Source organism: Bombus affinis, chromosome 5 (genome assembly GCF_024516045.1).
Source record: "Bombus affinis isolate iyBomAffi1 chromosome 5, iyBomAffi1.2, whole genome shotgun sequence".
Classification (NCBI taxonomy): Eukaryota; Metazoa; Arthropoda; class Insecta; order Hymenoptera; family Apidae; genus Bombus; species Bombus affinis.
In genome coordinates this window covers 17,909,588-17,931,810 of record NC_066348.1, presented here as the reverse complement: position 1 = coordinate 17,931,810, position 22,223 = coordinate 17,909,588, and the positions used below count along the sequence as shown (strand labels likewise).

The window sequence follows — 22,223 nt, the reverse complement described above, 5'->3', positions numbered from 1 at the left end:
GCAAGAAACTAAAGATCCGGCAGATTGATTGCCCGGTTGGACGTGACGCCGCGCGAATGTTTGCTAAATTACTGCCCGAGGTTGGAGGCAGCTACGCAAGCGTGTTCCGCGCGCGTTTAATGAAATACAGAAAATGAATCGTGATCGCGGTCGTTACGCGGCTTCGTAATGACGGCACGCCTATAAACAGTGCCTCCCCCCGTTCTCCATCCAGGCAAACGAGCCCGATTGTTAACGTTCACCCCCGAAATCCACTTGATTCCGCCGTGTGGTTGTGATTAACGCGCCGGAGAAACACGACCGAGGATCCTTGTATACTAACGCGGCAGACAGTCTATCTGTCATTTTGCAGAGAGATACGGATGTCTGTGCGAAGTAGGCAAGCGAAAGAAGAAGGAAGAGGAGCAAGAGGAGTATACGAAGCAAGTGTTTCTCGTTATTAATGAAGTGTGTTTGTCTGGAACGAAACGTATTAACTGGTGCGCTCACCTACGGCAGGGCAGACCGCGGGTATTTATTATCAAACCCTTCGAATAAAAGGGGTTTGCTTACGATTTCGACTGTTTTTTTTTTTTTTTCATTTCTTTTTCTTTCTCCGCCTCCATTTTCTTTTTTTTTTTTCGACGATGGATCGGACGCAAGTGTCCATTCGCTGATTTCGCTTTGTCGACACTTTCGACAGATCGGCGGTATGGATTGTCCGCACTTGCGATTGCAACTGAAATTCTACCGAGAAGACATATGGTTTGAAAAATGATGAGAAACCTGCCGAAACTTTCGAGCACGATCTTTCTCGTCTTTACGCGTCTCGCTGAACAAAAGTTGCTCCAATTACTCCGTAATAGGACGTGAGTTTTAATCGACTATAAAAAAAAAAAGTTAATAAGACGTTCGATATCTTGGGACAATGCGTTCACAATGAGTGATCGAAGGATAGACGATCGGATACCGTGCGCTATGTTGTATAGGTGGATAAAAAGCTTCTACGCAACCTCTTTTTCCAACTCTATCACCCAATAAGGTAAAACATTAACCACCGATATTAAAATAGAGCGTCATAGGAGAAAAAGGCGATCCACGTTTTTTCGTACAGCCTGCAGGTTTGATCGTCCGTCTTTCGCATTAGCGATGCTTACCTCTCTCGTTACCATGACGATTACCATTTTTCATGGTTTACGGGTGATCGAGCACGGCCACGGCCGTCTTTTCTTTATTTCCGTGTCAACGTGACGCCACCGTGGGATTGACAGCGCGTTCCATGCGGCGCAATATCATAAATCGAATTCCAGCTGATAATGTGGCGAGATAAACCACGCCAGCCGGAGTCGGCTTACGTATGTACGTAGGTAGGGTACAGGGAGAGAACCGTCGAGGTGTGCGGGCCCCGCGCCGGCCCCATGCTGGCTTTTCGATTCTCCACCGTACTATTAATTAAACCGCGACTACTGCCTGTCCACCGGTTAATTAGGAATCCATTTACCGGTACTCCATCAGTACCATTTTTCGTTTTTCAATTTTCTCCGGATTACACGTTCGAAAGGTTTAACAAATCGATAAGTTTGGAAAACGATTTCAAAGAATTTCGGAAACACGAATTCCGCGGTTACCGACTGTCTGGATCGGTGTTAACGCACAAGCAACGTCATTCTCCTTACGATTTCGCGTAACATTGCAAACGACCGGATATATTTACATAGGCGGAAACGAATAAAACGGTTGCCGTTTTCATTTCAACGAAACTTGACTTTTTATCTGGCACGCAATTTCGGCGTTACATATAACGCGTTGCGTCGCGTAGCAAGTGGACGAGTCGACGAAGCGTCGCGGATCGGTAAATACGTAGGTACGCTTCGTTATTCGCGACGGGCAGGAAGGAAAAGTCGTTGAACGTCGATTCGATCGAAATGATTCAAAGGAGCCCGACCGAACGCTTTAGAGACAACTGTCCATCGACCGATATCAACGTGTAACGTGTACTTTGAAACATAAATTCCCAGCGGAGCATCGATTATACCGGAGGAATTATTAATAATCGTCGCTGCCACGCTGAGACTCACCGGTTCATCGATCCTGCGATAGTGGGTTTGCGGCGTCTCGCGGCCAAACCGCTGACTCGTTTCAAGAGGAACAGAAGGGGAAAAGAGAGCCGACGAATGACAAGCTTGCCGGCGAGTATGAAAGGGAAATAAGAAGAAGAACGGAGATGCAAGCCCTCGCAGGATACTTATTAAGGTGCACTGCACCCTACAGGTGTTCGCACGGCCGCTTTAAGAATCGGATCACGAACGAAACGCGCAACCGTTCTCAAATATCTTTGAGAGCAGCACGTACTTTTATATATATGGCTAGTGTACTCGTCTCCGTCGATACACTATCGCGATAGGCTCGTGTAATTTCGACAAACTTGCAGCTTCGGTTATCGTGTTCTTATTATTCGATCTTCGTCTCGAACGCTCGCCCCGTTTATTATTATCGATAGCATCCGAGGGATGTAAACCAGCGATGGGGTCTTTTGCCTGCGTTGGATTTCGTGCGTCGTTAATGCCGATAGAGTTGGACGTTTCCGTTAGATATTCCGTTGACAAATATTTTTCTCGAAAGAGCGCGAGCTCGACTTACGTGCGTCTAATCGTAGGAGCATCGATTTCTTTTATTCCGCGATTGTACGATATCGGGTCGTTAAAGCCAGAAATATCCAAAACGAACGGATTAACCTCCGTAAACGTTGGCCCTGGTAGAATTTTATTGGAACACGATGCCTATAAAAATTGTACTTTTCGCTGAACGGCTATGACAACGGCAATAACGGAAGAGGAAGAAACCCGCAAAATCTATGGAACGAATAGAGCGCAACCAACGACGAATTAATCGACGGCGATCTATCGATTGCTCCGTTTCTTGCTTTCATCCGCGCGAGATTTCAATTTATTCGAACCGTAGGGGCGCTTTCGCGTACGACTATACGCGCTCATCCAACGATTATCGATCTCTCCAGTCGACTCGATAAAATACAAATGGAGACGGCCGTTCTAACAACATCACTTGCGTTCTTCTTTTATTCTCTTGTTCGTTCGTTCGTTCGTTCGTTCGTTCTTGTTCGTCGAGTTCGTGGGAAATAAATATTCGTTTGAAATAAAACCTTAATTAGCGTAGTCGCGATTGCTTTTTATCTTTAATAATTTGTACGTTATAAGAATAAATGGAATTTTTTGTAACTTTGCATGGTAAAATGTTAGGGCAGCCGGTCCACGAACAAACGAAGAATAGGAATTTATAAAATATATTTATTTATTACGTTCCGAATTGGTCAAGTATAGAGTTACGCGACCATTTATCGTTGTTGCCGGCGCAGCGTCTTAATACGTAGGAAGTAAGCCGCGCTGCGCGTAGCGATATTATAATATAACGATATTACGAAATCGTAAATCTCTTCTACGATCGTAATCTGGCGAAGAATTGGTTCGACTAAAAATCAAAAACACCGTCAGATCTTTCGAAACTTGAAACTATCGTTCAATCGCTTACCTTGCTCGCACTCGTCGATGTCCTCCGAGCAGTCTACCCCCTTATATCCGGTTGCACAGGAACACGCGAACGATCCATTGATGGGACTGGTATCGCAGATCGCACCCTCGTGACAGGGATTTGAGGTGCAAGCATCGTCGAGATGGCAGAGCAATCCTGGAAACGGGAAAAGCAACGATTTATCTTCCGATTATTCGCCGATCGATCGGGAAAGATGGTCGGCCATTTTGAAGGGGACCTGAATAATCCGATAGATGCTGTTGCGTACGTTTCTAGGACAAAAGCGTCGATCGTCGAACGCCAAACACGGCGGCAACGGCCAAACATGGACATCATTAAGATCTGTATTGCTCGGTCCGCTAGAAATCTAGCTAGAAACGTTACGCTCGAGGATCTCGCAAGAGAATCTCGAATCTCGCATTCGGTAAATTACTGGAAATACCGGGCTTATACGATAAGTTGGTCTAATTGCTCCTTACAGCGAGAACATTCGAGGAATTTCAATTGCAACTGCATAGAATACTCGGCGATGTGGGTTTAATCTTACAGCGGCATTGCGGTGTTGCTCGTCTATGGATCATGGTAATCGAGCTTACGTTTGTTTTTTAAAAGCTTTACTTTAATTTCGAAACTAAAGTTTCGAGAGACAAAGAGAGAGACAGAGATTATTCCCAACGTTCTTGAAATACTTCTCTTTCTAAATCTATCTATCTAAATCAAATTTCAGTTAGCTGTTAACGGTTGTTCTATTAACCGTTATTTCTAGTCTCTTTGACTAATTTTGGTCTATTCATTTTGCGAGCGATTGAAAAGCAGGAAAAAAGTATAGGTATCGAATGACGTTGGAACGCGTTAGATCTGGATAACGGAACGCGGATGTTTAGAACGTTGGCGTATAAAGCAAAGCAAAGCCGTCGCGCAGATGCACGATTACACCCGCGACTAACTGTAACCGTGTTCGTACGTGAAAGAAACTACCAAGCCACTGGGCTTTAACACTGCGATCGTTATGGCCAGTGACGAGTGGCCAGGACGTTGCAAGTATGTTGACTGGTACACGCGTTCGTGATTTTCCGAATATCGTGATTTCTTAATTTAGACGGACGCTTTAAAAGTGGAATGATTCGGCGTAAGGTGTGAGGTAAGACGCGTGAGCGTCGAGGAACGCGCGAGGAGCTGAATGTTTATAATATCAGGATAACAGGAAAGAGAGGAAAGAAAAGGAGAGAAGAGGAATAAACGTTAAATCGGCTGAAGATCGATTCGTGGCCGCTAACGGCGGCTACGATCGAACATCGGAACGTTAAAAGTTCAAGCAGAGGAGGGATATATACGTATAGGTTTGTCCAAGTGGCGCGCGAATTTTTTCGTTTTCGCGATTACCTGACGTCGATCGCGGCTATTACAGGGGGCACCGTAACAAAAGAAGGATGCCTGTATTTGGTAATCGGCGTCGACGCACGATCGATCTGAAAAACGTTTTGCCGCACCGGGCTTTGGGTAGGCGAGTAAGAACAGAGAACAGAAACTCGTTTTCAGTCCTCAAGGTCGTGGCTCGGTAAGGCTAGGCCGCGCACCAGCCTCCGGAATCCCGAGATTCCAACGGACCCTCGGAGGCTGCATCATATTGTTGCACGTGCAGTTGCACCTGCCTGCTCCGCTGATGCTCCGCTGATGCTCCGCTCGTAATCTCGCTATGCATAACACCGACACGATTCTGCGTACGGAATCCTCTGGTCGGCCGTACCTCGCTGCGCGATTTCGTTCTGCCAGCTCTGGCGATTCGTGCAACCGTGTTTACCTTTGATTCCAAGATTCCAAGATTTTAGGGGTTGTGTAACGAATTGGTAGCGAAAAAGGTTTCCAGTGTAGACCATAGACGCGATGTGTCGTTATTTATCGTGCATTTATTACGCATGTCATACGTATTTTTAATCTATCGCTTCGACCTTTTCGTAAAATCACGTGGAACGGTAAAACGCCTTTTTACCGTCTGCACGTAAATACTTTCTCCGATCCTTCGACAACCTATCCCATCGTGTCATGCCATACACACCTCACCAATTGACATGGCAAGGCAAGTTGGCGAGTTTTCAAAGTCGTGAACCTTGTCGGTGAATCGCGTGTCGATGGATACTGCGACTTACCGGTCTTGCCGTAGGTGCATTGACAGTAAAAGCTGCCAACGCGATCGATGCAGGTAGCTCCGTTGAAGCAGGCGGCACCTGCGCAATCGTCGATGTTGACGCTGCAGTCAGGCCCGGTCCAGCCATTCACGCATATGCACGAGTAGCTACCGGGTGAATTGGTACACGTGGCACCGTTGTGGCACAACGAAGGCCGAACCGAGCACTCGTCCACGTCCAGTTCGCACTGCGTGCCTGTGTACGACGGAGGACATAGGCACGAGTACTCATTTATCCTGTCCATGCAGGTTGCGCCGTTTTGGCACAAATTTCCAGGACAGTCGTCGATATTCTCCTCGCACTGATCTCCGCGGAAACCTGAAACATTCCAGAGAAAAGATCCTGTTGAAAGCTTGCTAGTAGAGACAATCGATATCGATTTTCGTTATCTTTCGATACGAATGATTTATAGTAGGTAATTTGATTATTGGATGTGTTGAAGGTGCGCGTTACACGGGTAAATATAACTTTCAAAGTTTACAAATACGATCGGTTATCGACTTTTAATCGTTCTATTTGGACATTTTCAAGTCTCGACCACTTAAATCTGTCGTAACGTGGCGTTTCTATCGCGATTTACAGACAATTCTGCACGAGGGAAGGCAGGGTGTTCGGCGTTGGTTAAAAAAGGACAAACAAATGGAGATACGGCGGATCCGCGTTCGAAATAAATTCCCCTAACCTGAGACTAACCGGACAAATTCTGTCGACGATCGTGATGGTCGTAAAGAGAAGAACTCGTTGTATCCACTGTTCTCGTGCAAGGAAAAAAGGAATTTTTATGTCAAAGTAGAGCCACGGCTACGCGGTCGAGGCTTTTTTTATCGTTCCAGGAATTTACGGTGGCCTGGAAGAACGAAGGACAGGTAAGACCGAAGAAGAAACGATCGGTCGGCCCAACACCCAAGATAGAGCGATATAGCTCGATAACCGTGAAATTGATCGAAGTTGTCTGTGTCGATCGATTTTTCTACTACGAAGTTGCACGGTTTCAACGAACAACGATGAACGCACGACGATGAACGATGTTCGCGTCCACGTGGAACAAGGACCCAGCCGACTGTTCAACGAAGGGAATATTCAGAGATAGTTGGCAAAAATGACGGTAAGGTTTAATTGTAAGGAGAAACGGCGTGAACCAGCTTGTAAGAGAAAAACGGAGGCACGAGGAAGAAGGCGACGGTTCTGATGGAAGGGACCGATAAGGGTGGATGTAGCAGCGTGATGATCGATTATTAGCGCGATGCCGAAGCAAAAGCATTCTTTATGCGGCTTCGTCTACGGCTTACGCGATCAACGCGAGTACATCGTTTAGAATTTGAAGGCTGTGGTTAATAGATTGGAGGGGATTTTGCATCGCTGTGCGATCAGGCTGATCGTCGACGAATAGTATCTATATGGTATATAATCGGTATGTGCGTATAAGATAGTTGTTAAACTAAACTCGCTTTTTAAACTAACGGTGTCTCGAAATGTTTCCTGGCTTGATTTTCTTTAGACGTAAAGTTTCAAATGTTAGCAATGATGGGCATTTTTAATGGGAAAGGACGAAAGGATTCAAAGTGGCTATAGAGCGTAGATGATATTTAGAGGTATTGTCCGAGGAGGTTCGAAGGTGGAGAAAAATGATCTCTGTCTCGCACGCAACGTTATACGCGAAGAAGCGGATAAAAACGCATCCACTTTCCCACCGTGGTATCTTGCTATCGGTATCGGTATCGGTATCGGTAGTCGGTCAACGATGCAAATCCACTGGTGAATCGCGTGTTTATCAACTGTAATGGCGGGTATAATTTATGCTCGATAGAGCGGTTAACTAAACTTCCTGTGCATCTGTACCGGTTTGAGTGTCATACATGCACACGTATGTTACGTATACGTACATACATACGTAAGTATCGGTCGATACGAGTTAAAGTTTCGTTCCGGAGTGAAAAAATTGCCAATCGATCCTACAAGTACGTACGTCGTTGTACCTCCGAACAGGGGCGTAACATTAATATTAAAGCGATGCGAAAGTAAATCGGCCGTTTCGCGTGCACCATTATTCGGCCAGGGAACCCGACGCGACGATCATTGACTAGGTTGCCGTTTTCCATTATACATACGTACTTGATGCATACGACGTACGTGTCACGGTCATCGACCATTCAAAGTATACATTATAGGATCGTTTAGAACCGAACTTTAGTCACATATTTCGTAATTTCGTTGACGTTGTTTAAACAAAGTACGAAGCGAAAGAGGGGAGCCAAGGTCGGCGACATCCGTTTCAAAAAAATTGCCAGACGCTTCTCTCTCGAAGATTCTCTCTCGCGGATTTGTAACCGGTTGAGATATACGTACAGGTGCATAGGGTAAATAAAAGCTTTGCGATGACACAAGGTTCAAGTTTCTGCGCGCTTCGTATCGTTCAACGTAGGACAAACGTAAATATCGCAACAGATTCTACGAAAAAATTTGGACTCCGATAAATACGACAATTTGTGCGATTCGCCGTATATCGCGAGAGTTTAGCGAGTTTCGGCGTTCAACCGAAAATTGTTGCCGCGAATCTACCTCTCCGCGCAACAGATGGTTACACGCTATACAGGCCGGGCTTCGGGTCTGAATTTCGATAGAGATTCGAAACTGGAATTTCAAGGAGGTTTCCCTTCTTGAGTTACCGGATTACAGGGGACTGGTTGGCCGGTTTACACGCTACCGTGAAACTTTTGCGTCGTAAAGTCCAGATTATAATACTTTCCAGTTCGTGCATTTACGCAGCCACAAATGGCACGTCGCAAATGGCGCGTAACCGGAAACGTACGACTCGAGATACCGACGACATTCAACGTTTCTCCGTCTTCTTTCATCCGGCTTCGTTAGATCGATACTTTACGAGATTTCTGCCTATCCGGACAGGAGAAAGAGGAAATTTGATGGAACTTGATGGCGAGAAAGAAAAGCGAACGAAAAAACTGTCGATATATTGGGTACGATGGTCGGTACGATGATCGGTACGACGGTGAAAGAGGAGGCAAGAAACGCGGAGACGAGAGACACGGAGGTATCGCCACGGTTCCGGGGCGAATCGATTGCCTTTGATATCGACACTGACGCGGACAAAAGAAGGATCATCGTGCTTGGAACCCACTAAAAAATCTACGTATTTGCCGGACCATTCGTTCCGCGTTCATAGTCGACGCGCGTCCTTTCATCCGCCCCGACCGCTTTTCGTCCCTTCTCTTCCCTTTTTGCGAATCGTCTCTCACAGGAACGCAGGGATGCATCCTAAAAACTGTTTACCGTCATACGACCATGCTACCGTTTTAATACCGTTATTACCAACTTGATTATTCTAGTATGATATTTATTTCCACCGATACGGTTAAACGCGTCTTTTATTTTGAACTCGGAAGTAATTTCGGTATTCATCAAAGTGGAACATAACGATTGATACTTTTAAAAGCAATAGTTGGTAAACCAACGAATAAACGTTTCTTCGCGTCATAGTTATAAATATAATTACACGATATATTCGAGAGTAATGGTATAATTAACAATAATTCGATCGAGTTTATACCGAGCAGAGAGTAATAGTAAAGCAATTTTGAAATTTTCTATTTATTTTATCCTACGTTAGAACGAACTTTCTTTTCTTCTTTCGTCTTCAAATTTATTCGTATTGAGATTACGAATATTGAAATTGAAAATCCAGGAAACGAGTGATATGTACGGCTGCGTTCGTTTAGCCGGAATACACGCAAATATCTCGATAATCGATAACATGGATCGGAACGTATGAAAAATCAAGGAACGGTCGGAACTTGAAAAAAGACGCACTCGTCGTTCACACGCTGGTAACGGATATCCTAGGCCAGAAGTATCCGTACAAATACCGATCGCACCCTTCGTGAGGTCGCGGCCGCCCAAACAGGGGATAATATCCCCGCTAACAACGAGAGCTTATTTCCATAAGGTAGAAGGATCTGGTTTTCCTGGTGAGCGTATAATGGCGAGGTGGTCCGAAGCACGCGGGCTGCTAGTAAAAAAACGAGCGGACCGATCTGGCGTGACGATGATTCGTGAAAGTAAGAGAAACAAGGGTGGCACTGCTCGAGAAGATTACGCGTGGGTGCGTGTTAGAAAGGGAGGGAACGACGTTCTCCACCGCTTATAAATCAAGCTGCGACGAAGGCCTTATAATCGCCATCGTCCACGAGCTTCAACCTTTAGGTTGCGCGCGGTGAAGACCCTATTCGACCAAGGATACGCGTATCCGTTGCTTCGTTACAGATGCATTAGCCTCTTCGACTTCGCTTCGTCTGCTCTCCTTTGGCGGTTAGAACGACGCTCCAATAGCTTCTATAATATTATTATTCGCCCCTTTCCTTCCGTCCTGTTTTTCGTCGTTCGTTCTCGTCTTTGTTTCGATACGTCCGAAAAAAATCGTTGTCTCGCGTCTGACGGCGCAATTACGAGAAACGATCGTGTCGGAGAATATTAGAGGACGCCTCGAGAGGAATCTGGTTAGGATGGCAAGGCCGAAGACTTTCGACGGGAATTTCGAGAATCCTGTAAAGCGCTGACGATTAGTCAGTCCGCAGGTTCGGCCAACTGCTCGGAATGATTTCATTGACTGGCGGCCGCTACGCGACAGGCTCATCCCGGTGAACAGCGAGGGAGAAGGAAGAAGAAGCAGAAGAAGGAGAAAAGGATCGCCCTCCCTCTCTCCGCTCGTCCGACGGATCCTTCTAAATTCTAAATGTTTCGAAGGAATCCAGAGATTTCGACTCGCTTCCTGAACGCGTCTCTCTCTCTTCGAACTACGGAGAAGCGACTCGTCGCGTGGTAGATTCGCGTTTCTACGGAAACGCGAGATTCTCACGTGAAAAAAGGAAAACGAAAAAAAAAAAAAAAAAAGAAAAAAACGCTGGAAACCCTTTGACCCCGCGTTGCTGCATTGTCGTGGCTTCGTTACCACGAACGTATCGTTTTATTTCCTCCGCCAGGAAGGGAACTAGGAAGCGTCCTTCCGATTCGTAACATAACGCCACTGTTTCGTTACCAACCGATTTCGCGTCTCGAGTTTCTCTCGCTGGACTCGCTTTTTCCAAATCGCCGGTATTTCCACCATATTCTCCTTCGCTTGGATCGTTTTCTAACGAACAACTATGCGCGCGTATCGAACCTACCGACTATCGATACCGTGTGTTTCTCTTCTTTTCACCTTTCTCCGAGCATCTTGTCACAGTATTAAGATAATCCTGTCTCTGTCTGTCCGAACTCTCGTTCTCTCGTTCTCGAGAGGTAGAGAGGTAGAGAAAGAGAGAAAGAGAGAAAGAGAGAAAGAGAGAGAGAGAGAGGCAGGGACGAAGGGAGACTCGAACGGGGCAATACAGTGCCGTCAGTGCCTCTCAGCCGGGCAAAGGTGTGGCAACGTCGCGAGAGCGGGTGTGCGGCCACAAGATTCATGGTGGGGACTGTGGGAAAATTCTCATGCCGCCGACTGTGCCAGTACCAGTGGTACTCATCCAACGACGGACGAAACAGCCAGAAACCTTACTCGACTTCCTGCTTTCACGCTCCAAGAGCGTTTCACCGTGCACGCAAAAAAGGTATCATTAGGGGCGTCACGAGAAAATCTCGCGATCCGATAGCGAGTTATCTTTGCGGGAAGCGCACGGCGTTCCAGTAAAAACGGACAATTCGATGGCAGCCAGATAGTAACGAAATACCGATAATATCGATAAAATAGTTGTAGGTAGGAAGCGAAACGAGAAATATAAACAGAACCGTGTGTAACTAACTCTCTTAAGAGACTACTCTACCTATGGCATAGGAGATTACGAATATCGATTAGTGGAAATGGCAGCGAACGAGTTACGCGCATCGTTTGTTCGTAAGAGGGTAAAAGCACTTTGACGATACTACCGCTCCTGACAATCCACTAATCAACGAAAAATTCATTTATCCATGTACTTCCATGATGACGACTCGAGCGTGTACATACATATTCGCCTTATTTGCGACTAAATCGAGTTAACCAAGAAACAGTTTGCGCTTATGCTAAGAACGATTACGATTAGAGAATCGTAGATGAATTGGAAGAAACGAAATTATTGCTACTCGTTCGAAGAGCACGAGGAATCGACGCGTAGGAAAGACGATTGGGCGAAGAGGGAAAAGACAGTGTAGAGGGGAGAGTTTGGCCGCAACGAAAAAGAAACGCGAGACGCGGAAGTGACGCGTCTCGTTTCACCATATGGCGTCCTTGCCCTGGAATTTCGGATGCGGCGGTTAGACGGGATTCGGTTGAGAAGCACTGGATCCCATCGGGGCCCACCATGCGAAGAGGAAGGCTAACAGCGGCCCGTGCGCCTCCCCACCAAAAAGCACGGCTGGCACCGGGTAGCCACGAGCACGCCACGGGGGTGCCAGTGGAAAAATTATTTCTTCGTCCCTACGAACGTTGTAATTATTCCGGCCACGTGGTTGCGCCATGGCGAATCGCGGATACACCTGTCGCGAACATTAGTCGCCATCGTATAAACGATTCACCCTCTTGCTTTATGATTTCATTTCTGACACAGTAATTCGCGTTTGCCAACTTAAAAAAAACCTTGCTCGTACGACGATACGATTATAATGGACCAGCAGAAGCGGGCAGTTGTTCGATTTTTGGAAAATACATTTGGAGAATAAGGTTATCAAAGATAGAAACCAGTTGTAAGCAAACAGGCATGCGGCTTATTAGCGAATTAGCGCGACTTTGCAAACTGACATCGATCGCTATTCGTGTCCTTGTAAGGAGTAATTATTGCGACGCGATTCGCTCCTCGTTAGGTCTCCGACTAACTAACCGAGACGCGCGCGCCCGCGCGAGTGAGAGAGAGAGGGAGAGAGAGAGAAGCCTTCGAGTTGCTTTACAGGCTCGTTACAATTCCCAGACAGTCCGAAAGAGGGTAACGATTAGAGAGAGCCCTTAGTGACTCGTACGCCATCATAACGATTCCCAGCCCGGTCGAGTGCATCGTTCCATGCCGTTAAGACAATCGTGCGCTCTCTCCCTTCGGATCTCGATTCTCTCGACTCGTAAACGCCAAGAACTCTGTCATCCGCTACACCTACCGAAGCAATTTCTAATGCGACTCGAAATTATCCGAATATTTTCTTTCGCCAACGCTCCTCTTTTCCGTTGCACGAGCGCAAACCGCCCGAAACGAGTTGGAAAACACCGAGAAGGTGGGACGTTTGGCACATGGAATGGAAAACGGTGGAGAACGCGTCTCGCCAAGCGATAGGTCGGATAGGCCGGACAGATCGGTCGTGAAAGCGATACGAATAATTGGCAAGGGACAGAATCGAATGGCGGAGGATAATAGAGCAGTACCGCTAGGACGAAGCGGAACGTTATCTGGTTGGACGGGCGCAAGCCCTCTTGAACGCGAGCGATCTATCCCGGATAAAAGTGACGCGGACCTTAATACGTACAACTCCGTTTCTTCGCCGTTCTCGCCTTTTTTCCCTTTTCTCGTGCGCTCCATCATCCTGCCGCTCTTTGTCCATTTTCTGGGACCGTAAAAGGCGCACGTACCTACTCGAGAAAGGACCAACCGATAAGCGTAATTTGAATGGGTAATGGCTTCACCAAGAGGAGGGTCCCCGGTTAATGACGGGTCCAACGGAAGGGGAAGAGGCGGTCGAAGAAAGGAAAGGAAAGGAAAGGAAAGGAAAGGAAAGGAAAGGAAAGGAGAAGAGAGAAAGAACGAAAGAAGGTAGAGAAAGAGAGGAAAAGATCCGGGCGCCGAGATGGTGCGCGCCCCGGGCCTTAATGCACTCTCTTCTCAGTCTCGATCGCGATTGGGGGACGTTTTGGTTTTCGGGTACGGGGCACGAAACCGCGAGATACCCGGCTCGAAAGCAGCCCTCTATCGTTACCAAACCGGATCCATTTTTCCGTCTGGACCAACGCTAGCGAGCACGGTCCACCGAGAAACCCATTACCCTACGTGTCGAATGCAAATCGGCAATTTCCTCTGCAGAGATTGCGCTGTCTGTCGCCTCGCCTCGTCTACCCTCGCCTCGCCGTCTTTTTAATATCTCCATTAAGTAAGAAGCCTCGATCGAGGTAGGGACGATAGGTATCGCAAAGGGGCACTCTGGTAATTCGGATTTCGCCACTCTCACGGCTAGAGTTACCTTTCGAATGCTTGGTTTTCAACGCCACCGAAGTCGAGCGAATTCGCGAGGATATTCACAGGAATGGAACGACGTACGGCGTATACAGCAACGACGTCTTTTCGCATTTTCTCGTTCCTCCTTCGATGGACCAACGGCTGTCGTCCTTTCCCGAATAAACTGTCTGCAAGTGTCTCTCCCGTTCGCATTCGTGAGTTTCGATGCGAGCGAGATCTCGATAAGTCAGTGACATGGAAAAACTCGCGAGACAGCGAGCCAAGGCAAGGAAAACCGAATTCGATCGTCCTCGTGCTCCGTGAGGATGCGAAGCCTTACTTGCTACGCGCCTTGCGCAACAGGTGTCTGCCATTCAACAGGCGGTGGTACGCCGCGCCTGCTCCACTACCGTCGCGTCGGCTCGAATCACAGTCGCCGATAGAAAGTCGTTGTCGTAGCAGGTATATAGCTCGATCGATGGTTATTGCTGGACGTTTCGATTACCGCTCTACGTTCCGTCGTTTCAAATATATAAAATGTGCAACGCGCTAATACGATCGAAAAGTAGAAAAATCGTCCGCTCGAAGAGTGGATGCCAAAACGACGCGTAAATTCTTCCACTTGTTGCTTTAGCGCAACAGGTGAGAGACGGTCAACAGGTTATTTCCTATGACGATCGTCTCGTTATCGATGCCTTGGCATTGCGCACCGTGGAAATTTACAATTCCGATACGTTGTCGAACGAAGGAACGAGATAGGTAGGAGGAAGCCGATTGTACGTAAACGAACATGTACGATCGATGTAACTATAAACGAAATAAACGAGTGCTAAAGAACGAACGATACGTGGATATATAATATGTTTTTAAAGTCGGGTGGGTCCTTCTCTTGTTCACGCGAGCGATACGTAGGAGGAAAGCAGACCCGTTTGCGCGCTCGCGTGGATTGTTTACCCGTGAGCGAACGTACGCACACACGTGCACATGTTACGAGTATACAGGTACCTTGGCACTCGAACAATGGGGCCGTCGTACGACTACCATTCTTTCGGGACAATCGGTGGAGCCCCTTTCTCGAAAGGCTGTGCCCCCACTCGATGCAACACGGGCCCCATACCGCTTAAAAGGACAATCGCCTTCTTATTTACGATTTGACCAGCTCCCCCTTTCTCCTTCTTCTTTCACCTTCTCGTCTGTGCTTCTTTCTTTCTTTCGCTCTTTCTCGCCGTTGCGTGGTTGGGCTCCACGCGGTTCGCGTAGATTGGACGACCAAGCACTCGTGTGCTTGAAAAGAATCCTTCCTTCGGCCGAAAATCGACGAGAATCTAGAGTCTAGACGGAATTCGTTCGTCGTTTCGACAGAGATTCTTCTTTAAAGATCGATCTTTAAACGACGACCAGGGATTTTTCGATCGATTTGAGGCCGGTCGGGCGTCAATTTTCCAAGAACCAAGCGTTACGGTTTCATTACGAGCCGTGAAATTAATTACGAGGATAGTGCCGTTTGTTGGCGACCAAAGAGACGAAGCAGTGCGATTAAATGCCACCGAGTCGTATATTTTCCTAAATAAATCCTATAAACTATAAACCGTATCGTCATGACTCTGATACGTTATGGTTCTCTCGGACGTTCTCTGTCTCGGAGTCTCGTATCGTCCACGTATTTGCCACTCGCTCAAAACGCGCGATTTCGACTTATCGCGTCGCCGTCTCTATCTGCCGTATGCGATTGTTTTACGTTTTACGTACGCAGTGGTAGACGATTATGCGGAGACGAAGCGGGAATAACTAAAAATCCAGTGCTTTTGGAAGTTTAGTGGGTTTCTAAAGTTGTCTCGGTAGAAAGTCGTTTTTACTTAAGTAATATTTATTCTGCCACCTTTTGCCAGATACAATTATGCAAAAAGCTGGAACTAATCAGGCACGAAATTTGCCAGCCATTCGTAACTCGTAATTAAGAGATACACGATTAATCGATCGACGCTAGCCGTTGTGAACCGGTAAAGCTACCTTGCAACGACTGGCGAGAGAAGAACGGCGAACGTGGAACGTGGAAAGTAGTAAACAAAGACGGAATAAGATTCGAGCGACGAGGGTGGAGGCGAACGAACGAGCCTCGGGACCAAAAGCGAGAGAAGAGAGCACGGTATCACGGTTGCTTTATCTTAGCGTTGAAGCGACTGCAAAGAAGTTGAAGTGCACTCTCGGCGCGCATGGACACCGTGAGCGGCCATTGTGTATAGAGGCGAGCCACCTTCGTGCACGCACCTACCTCTTCTTCTGCCACCCTTCGTCCTCTTCTGCTTCCTCTTCTCCTCCGCTTGCTTAGGTTAACCATCGACTCTCGAGAGGTTTATGGAGAATCAGCGAGGAAGAGCGAGATGGAGTCGAAACCAGACACGGACCACAGAGTGGTAAGGGAACAAGGAAAGAGAAAAAGAAGAAGAAAAAGAAGGAGAAGGAGGAGGAGAAGAAGAAGAAGAAGAAGGAGAAGAAGGAGAAGAAGGAGAAGAAGGAGAAGAAGAAGAAGAATAGGAGGAGGATGGAAAGAGCTTTCTGAGTAAGGGGGCGTGGGTGCGCCCTTCGTGATTTACATATGCGTATTCTATAGCTTATTTACTGCGTCGATCATCCTCCACTTTATCTCTTCGCGTGTGGGTCGTGCTAAACTTAACTAAACCAAGACCGGATACCGAAGGTAGAAGAGAGAGAAACAAAGGACGCCAGAAAGCGAAAGGAACGCGTTTCCTCGCCTATTAGCCCTGGAGCTGACAGCGCGACCGGTACCGTAAATATCGCACGTAGGCAGATAACCTTAACCTCTTAATTGCGTCGACTGGTTTTCTCGACGGGGCGACGTGGCGTCGGCCTCGCTGGTATCCGGGCCAATTGAAATTCGCAGGATGGTATTCTTTCGTGGTATCGATTAAATCGAAAGGTTACAAGATCAAAGTAAAACGGATGAAAATAGATATCCGATGTTTCATCGAAAGAGACGTTAAGCGTATAGATATGTCAGGCGTTAGATACGTTAAGCGTATATCTGAGATTTGGAAAATTCTCTTTGCTGCGTATTTTCGTATCACGTACGAATCGCTGCGACAATGACGCGGTAAAATTATTCTTCCAGCTTTGAAGATCGTTCGAAGCTGCGCGGCTGTTGTTTAAAGACTGGAAAAGAAGGGAGACTCTGGGAGGACAGGTAAAAAATGATTGCAAGATAATTGACGACTGTCGGGCCTTTCTGAGAGCGGACAGCTCCGAGATACGTCTACGCACCGACGCACGATCGTCTCGTGCTCGGCTAATTGTCGTAAACTGGTCGGTTCGAAGCAAGAGACAAAGAGTGTCGAAAATTACGGTCGTCTATCTTTTACCACGTCCGACGTACACGTCCGTACGATGACAGTACGACAAATTACCTTTGGCTGTAGATAATCAACTCCTAAGTCGAGTGGTCCTTAATTGAAACGGTGACTGACACGAGCGGTTATTAATAAGCGAAGAAAGACAACGAGTAGGCATAGACGAACACGTAAGAAAGCAATCGATTATGTATATAGAGAATCTCTGACGAAATCCTGGTTACACGTCGTGTTCGTCCCATTAGAAATTCATGGAACTGAACAACCGATCGACAGTTTTCCAGTTTACATCGTTCTCTTGGTTCTTCGTAATTTGAAACTTAAATTTCAAAATAGCACGAACCGATAAGTAAAGAAAGACTCGCGTGGTCCAGCAGTTCTTTTGAAATTGCAAGTCGATCTTTCAATTTTAACGCTTCGCGGTCCGACTCGATTCATGTCAAATTACTTTCAACAGCTGTTCATAATCCGACTATATTTTGATATTTTTCTCTCTCTAATTTTCTACGAATTTCCTTCAAATTCCTATGCAAGACGCGATATCTAGTTAGATATCGGACGATAACTCGAAAACGAAAGGAATTGGACGACGGCGACGATCGTCCGATCGTCTTGCCGAATCGAAAGAACGAGCTGAGTCGAGGCGTGGCTTTTTCTACGCTCTAGAGTCTAGATTTGCTATTCGAAAGCGGGAAAGATTCCGGCAACGCGATACTACTACGAGGATGGAAGAGAGCAACGAGCGAGGCAAAACGATAGTTCTCTGTTTCGAGACGCGCGCAAGTAAATCATGGGAAGAGTATTCGTGAGAGCCACACGGGATGAAGCGGCGGCGCGGCGAGTCCGCGAGGACCAGGAGAGGAAAGGGGCCACGAAGGGTCCACGGTTCCCGTGGGCCGTGGATGATCGGCGGTGGAGAGAGACGAACGAGAGACAGAGAGGCAGAGAGGCCGAGCGAGAGGGACGCGAGCCAAGAAGAAACGAAGGGTTTCGGTTCGACGTATCAGCCCGAGGTGGTCACGAGTTCTGAACTCCGAGGCTGAGGGCCGCTAGTGGGTGGGACCGTCCACTTCGTGTCCGTACCTTCTTCTTCGTCCCCTTCCATCTACCTTTTCTCCCGTCGAGTCGGTTTCGTGCACCGAACGACAACTCTGCCGTCGCAGCTCCGAGCAAATTTCATTTCTCTGGAAATTGCCAATACTGGAAATGCGCGATACGGGTGCAATTGTACGGTACGCGAGAATCGAACGGGAACGGTTTGACAACAAACGAGAAATCCGATCTGCTGACGAAACCGAACCAAAAGGATTCGGCAACTCGATAGAACGAGGCGAGGTAGGAAAGAAGCGAGGTAGAAGAAGTACGAGTTCAAATTTTACAGGCTTATCGGTGACTCAGGCTTGGCCGAAAGCCCGATAACAGAAATCTTTGGTCGAAATCTCGAAATTGGCTCGCTCTGTATCGCGGCTGCATCGTGGATAGGAGGATCGATCGACTCGTCTGATTTTCTTCGAGTTGACGCGTGCAGCGTGCACGGTGTACATGCGCGATGGTTATGCAGGACGCATAGTGGAGAGGAGAGGAGAGGAGAGGAGAGGCGAGCCGCAAGAGGTCGAGAAAGACGAGGCGCAACAGAGATAGCGGAGGAAGAAGAGGAGATGGTGATTCTCCTGCAACGCGTGGCGAGGCTTTGCTCTTGTTGGCCGGCCGCAACGTTTCTTTCTTCTTCTCGCAGCGACGCCAACAAAACCCCCGTGACTTGCACAAGTTGCTCGGGGACGGAACAAAAAGCACTTTGTTCTAAGGTAAACCAACCTTAGCCCGTATGTGCGCGTTCCTCCGAGACTACAAGCTCTGACAAAGAAGACGAACGAGACGGGACCAAGCATAGGAGCGCGCCAACGCCGTCCCACCGCCGTCCCACCGCCGCCGTCGTCTTTCCACTAAACTAAGATACGGGAAAAAGCGTGTCGGATCGGCCGGAAATTGTCTACGTTGATTTTTCTTCGCTTCGCTCTTGCCGTCTCTCGCTTCTTTCCATCTTCCGTCTCCCTCCACCTGCCCTGTTCGATATGCACCGTCAAAGCGTGCAACGTATTTGCGCTAGGTAATTCGTTCGCGGTGAATCGTACACGAAGGAGCCGACAAAGGCGAAAAACCAGAATTGCCGGCTGCTGGTGTTCGCGTTACCGGATTTATTGAAATTATGATGACGGAGGCATTATTGTTTCGCCTAATGATCTTTCTTTCGCGTCCCTCTCGTAATGATCGGCCGCGTGTGTCCGCGCGCCGATGCCTAACACGCGATGCGAATTTATCGAGCAACGCAACCTTCCTTCGATATGGTATGTTTCGGATTTTGCAAATGATCGAGTGCGCAAAAACATAACGATTCGCGTTCGGTTCGAGCGGATGAAATACGAGCTCGATTAATTTCGATACGAGTCAAGGTTAGGACAAAGCAACCCGTTGCCCGTTGAACGCGGAACGCGCCTAGTATATGCATTGCTAACTGTTAATACTGTTATACATATATATGTGCATGTAACGAGTAGTTGGACTTTCGGAGCTGGCGTGCAGGATTTACTGTAGGGAACCGGGCCGGGACATTCGTGTATCCGATAACCCAATATCCCAGTGGCTTGTCGTCGTCTCTTTGCACCGTCTGCCGAGATGCGGAGACCCGAACCCGCATAAATTTGCATAGAACCGGCGCAACCCTTCGCGTACGTTCCCGTATCTTTGTGGAGCGCAACGAACACACGCGAGACGGTTCATCGTGTTTCTCGTTTTTCGCTTTTCGTTTTTCGTTTTTCGTTTCTCGTTTTTCGCGGAGCAACGATTTCGAGGCACGTGGTCGGGGACTCGGTCCGCCCTTAATAAGGAGCGCGGACGACTCGAGGTAGGCGTGGATTTGTCTCGTTCCAATATCCAACTCGAAGGGCCCTACGGTCGCGTTTTTTTATCGAAATTCACGGTACCTTTGATCCGACCACGAATTCTTTCGCGGTTGGCATGGTCGCGGTTGTCGAAACGTTGATCGCGCGTGTCTGTCTGTTTAGACGGTAAGTAGGCATATTTCTCTTACGTGGTGCCTATCTTAAAATTATTCGATCGATTCATGCCCCTCGATTAATTTAGAATTTTATGGATCTCTGTACGCGACATAGTTTCTTCCACGACAGTTCATTTCTAAGAACCTCGATCGCGATAACTGACCATACGATAAATACGATAAATAATTAGGCGAATAATTTATAATACTCGAGATAAAATTGTTCGAATTAAAACTCGATGAAACGTTATACGACGATTCAGTGGGTGGAAGTTTGGACGCGTTTCCTCCACCTTTCGCACACGCTTGTCGGTCGTGTACGAAGGTGTACCGTTACGTTAATCCGAAGATAAGAAGAGTTGATCGGCCCTATCGGCCACCTGTGGTAATTTAAGTTGGCTTTAAAATCATACGCGGCATAGCGCGATCAATGGTGCGCGGACTCGATCGAGTAACGTAAAAGGTTCGAGGAGGCTTTGTTCTCTCGATACGCTCGATCAGACATTTAAGCAAGTTCGCGTCCTGACGCTCGTTTAAAGAAACCAGGAAAAAAACGTGAAAAAGTAGAAGAAGCTTCCAAAGTATACAAAGTATACGAGTCTACTCATAAAGATGCTTAGTGGTATTCTCGCTGTGAGATGGTCGCGGTGATTTGTTACGAACCGTTCTTTTTTTCTTTTTTCCTAACTTACCTACGTGAATTTGCTTTGAAATTTCTTAGCGATATCGTTGCGACGACGAGGCACGCGACTTGTTCTTTCCAGTTTACTACGAACGAAACTCGAAGCGATCGTTTCGATACGCGTCGCATAAAACTACAGCAAGCGTATTCCACGAAGACCAGCGTACGATTTTCACCATTTTCGGACGATTCTAAAAATCGACGATCGAGTACTCGCTATAATCTGATCGATCAACGATCTGATCTAGAAATACCGATCGCAACGTTTATCGGTGCAAAATGACGTTTGTAAAAAAAAAAAAAAAGAAAGAAGAAAGAAGGCGATATGGTAAATTCGGAAGGAGCGTACGAAGGTACGCGACGTCAAAGGGGATAAATTATAATTAGAAAAATTAATAAGCTGATTGGAAATCTTGCGATACGATAGCCTAGCTTCCCATTTGTCTGGCGATTGGTATTAGTAGCGCGTGGGTTCGTCGTGCGATTCGATCAACCAGTAAGTTTTGAAAGCGCTTGGAACCGCGGGAAAGTACGCGAACGTTATTCACGCGGTGACCCAATACAAAGAGACTTTGGAATCGCGCGTGAGAGGACGCAGGACATTGTATCCTGGTACGGAGACGGTAGAAGGAAGAGGGAGAGGAAAGCCAAAGAGAGCGCAATCAGCGCGGATTGCCCGCCATTCCGCGAACTTGTAAACCAAACGACGGATCGCAAATGGAGAAACAGAAAGGACTGTGCACCACGAGGAAGCCCATATACGCGGTAACCCTCGGTCAGCCGTTACCTCGTCTCGTTCCCCTTTCTTGCTCTCGCTCTCTTTATACATATTCGCTTCCCTCGGGACGGTGGTACTACGAAAAAACGTACGGTAATTAAGGAAGATAGGAATCGCCTCTTAAATCGCTCTTAACCGCCGCGAGTCCACCTCCGCCGTGGGTAACCTCTGGCTGGATAACTACCTGCTTCTTCGCCCCTTTCTCTTTCGCCCCATCCTCTTCTTCCCTCCTTCTGCTTCTTGTATCTTCGCCTCCGAGGTTACTCAAGCCACTGCTAGAGATATCTGCATCTCGCGAGTGCTTGCCCCTGTCCCCCATACGGCAAATAAATCAGATCGTCGCACGGAGCGTCGCCTGTGCCCTGTGCCGCTCTTATTTCTACTTTATGCTTTATCCGAGCAAAGAGAGGGGAAGAGAGAGAGAGAGAGAGAGAGAGAGAGAGAGAGAGAGAGAGAGAGAGAGAGAGAGAGAG

The 22,223-nt window shown here is 47.5% G+C and overlaps 1 protein-coding gene across 3 annotated transcripts in view; it reads right to left on the bottom strand.

Moving 5' to 3' along the window:
* The window catches only part of LOC126916261 (neurogenic locus Notch protein), a 178,747-nt gene that overhangs the window by 58,807 nt on the left and 97,717 nt on the right, over positions 1–22,223 (bottom strand). For all 3 annotated transcript variants that reach the window (XM_050721841.1, XM_050721843.1, XM_050721842.1), the window contains 2 exons: positions 5,673–6,029; positions 3,526–3,681 (listed from right to left, as the gene is read on the bottom strand). In XM_050721841.1, coding sequence (XP_050577798.1) covers positions 3,526–3,681; positions 5,673–6,029 — 513 coding nt within the window. The remainder of the gene's footprint in view (positions 1–3,525; positions 3,682–5,672; positions 6,030–22,223) is intronic.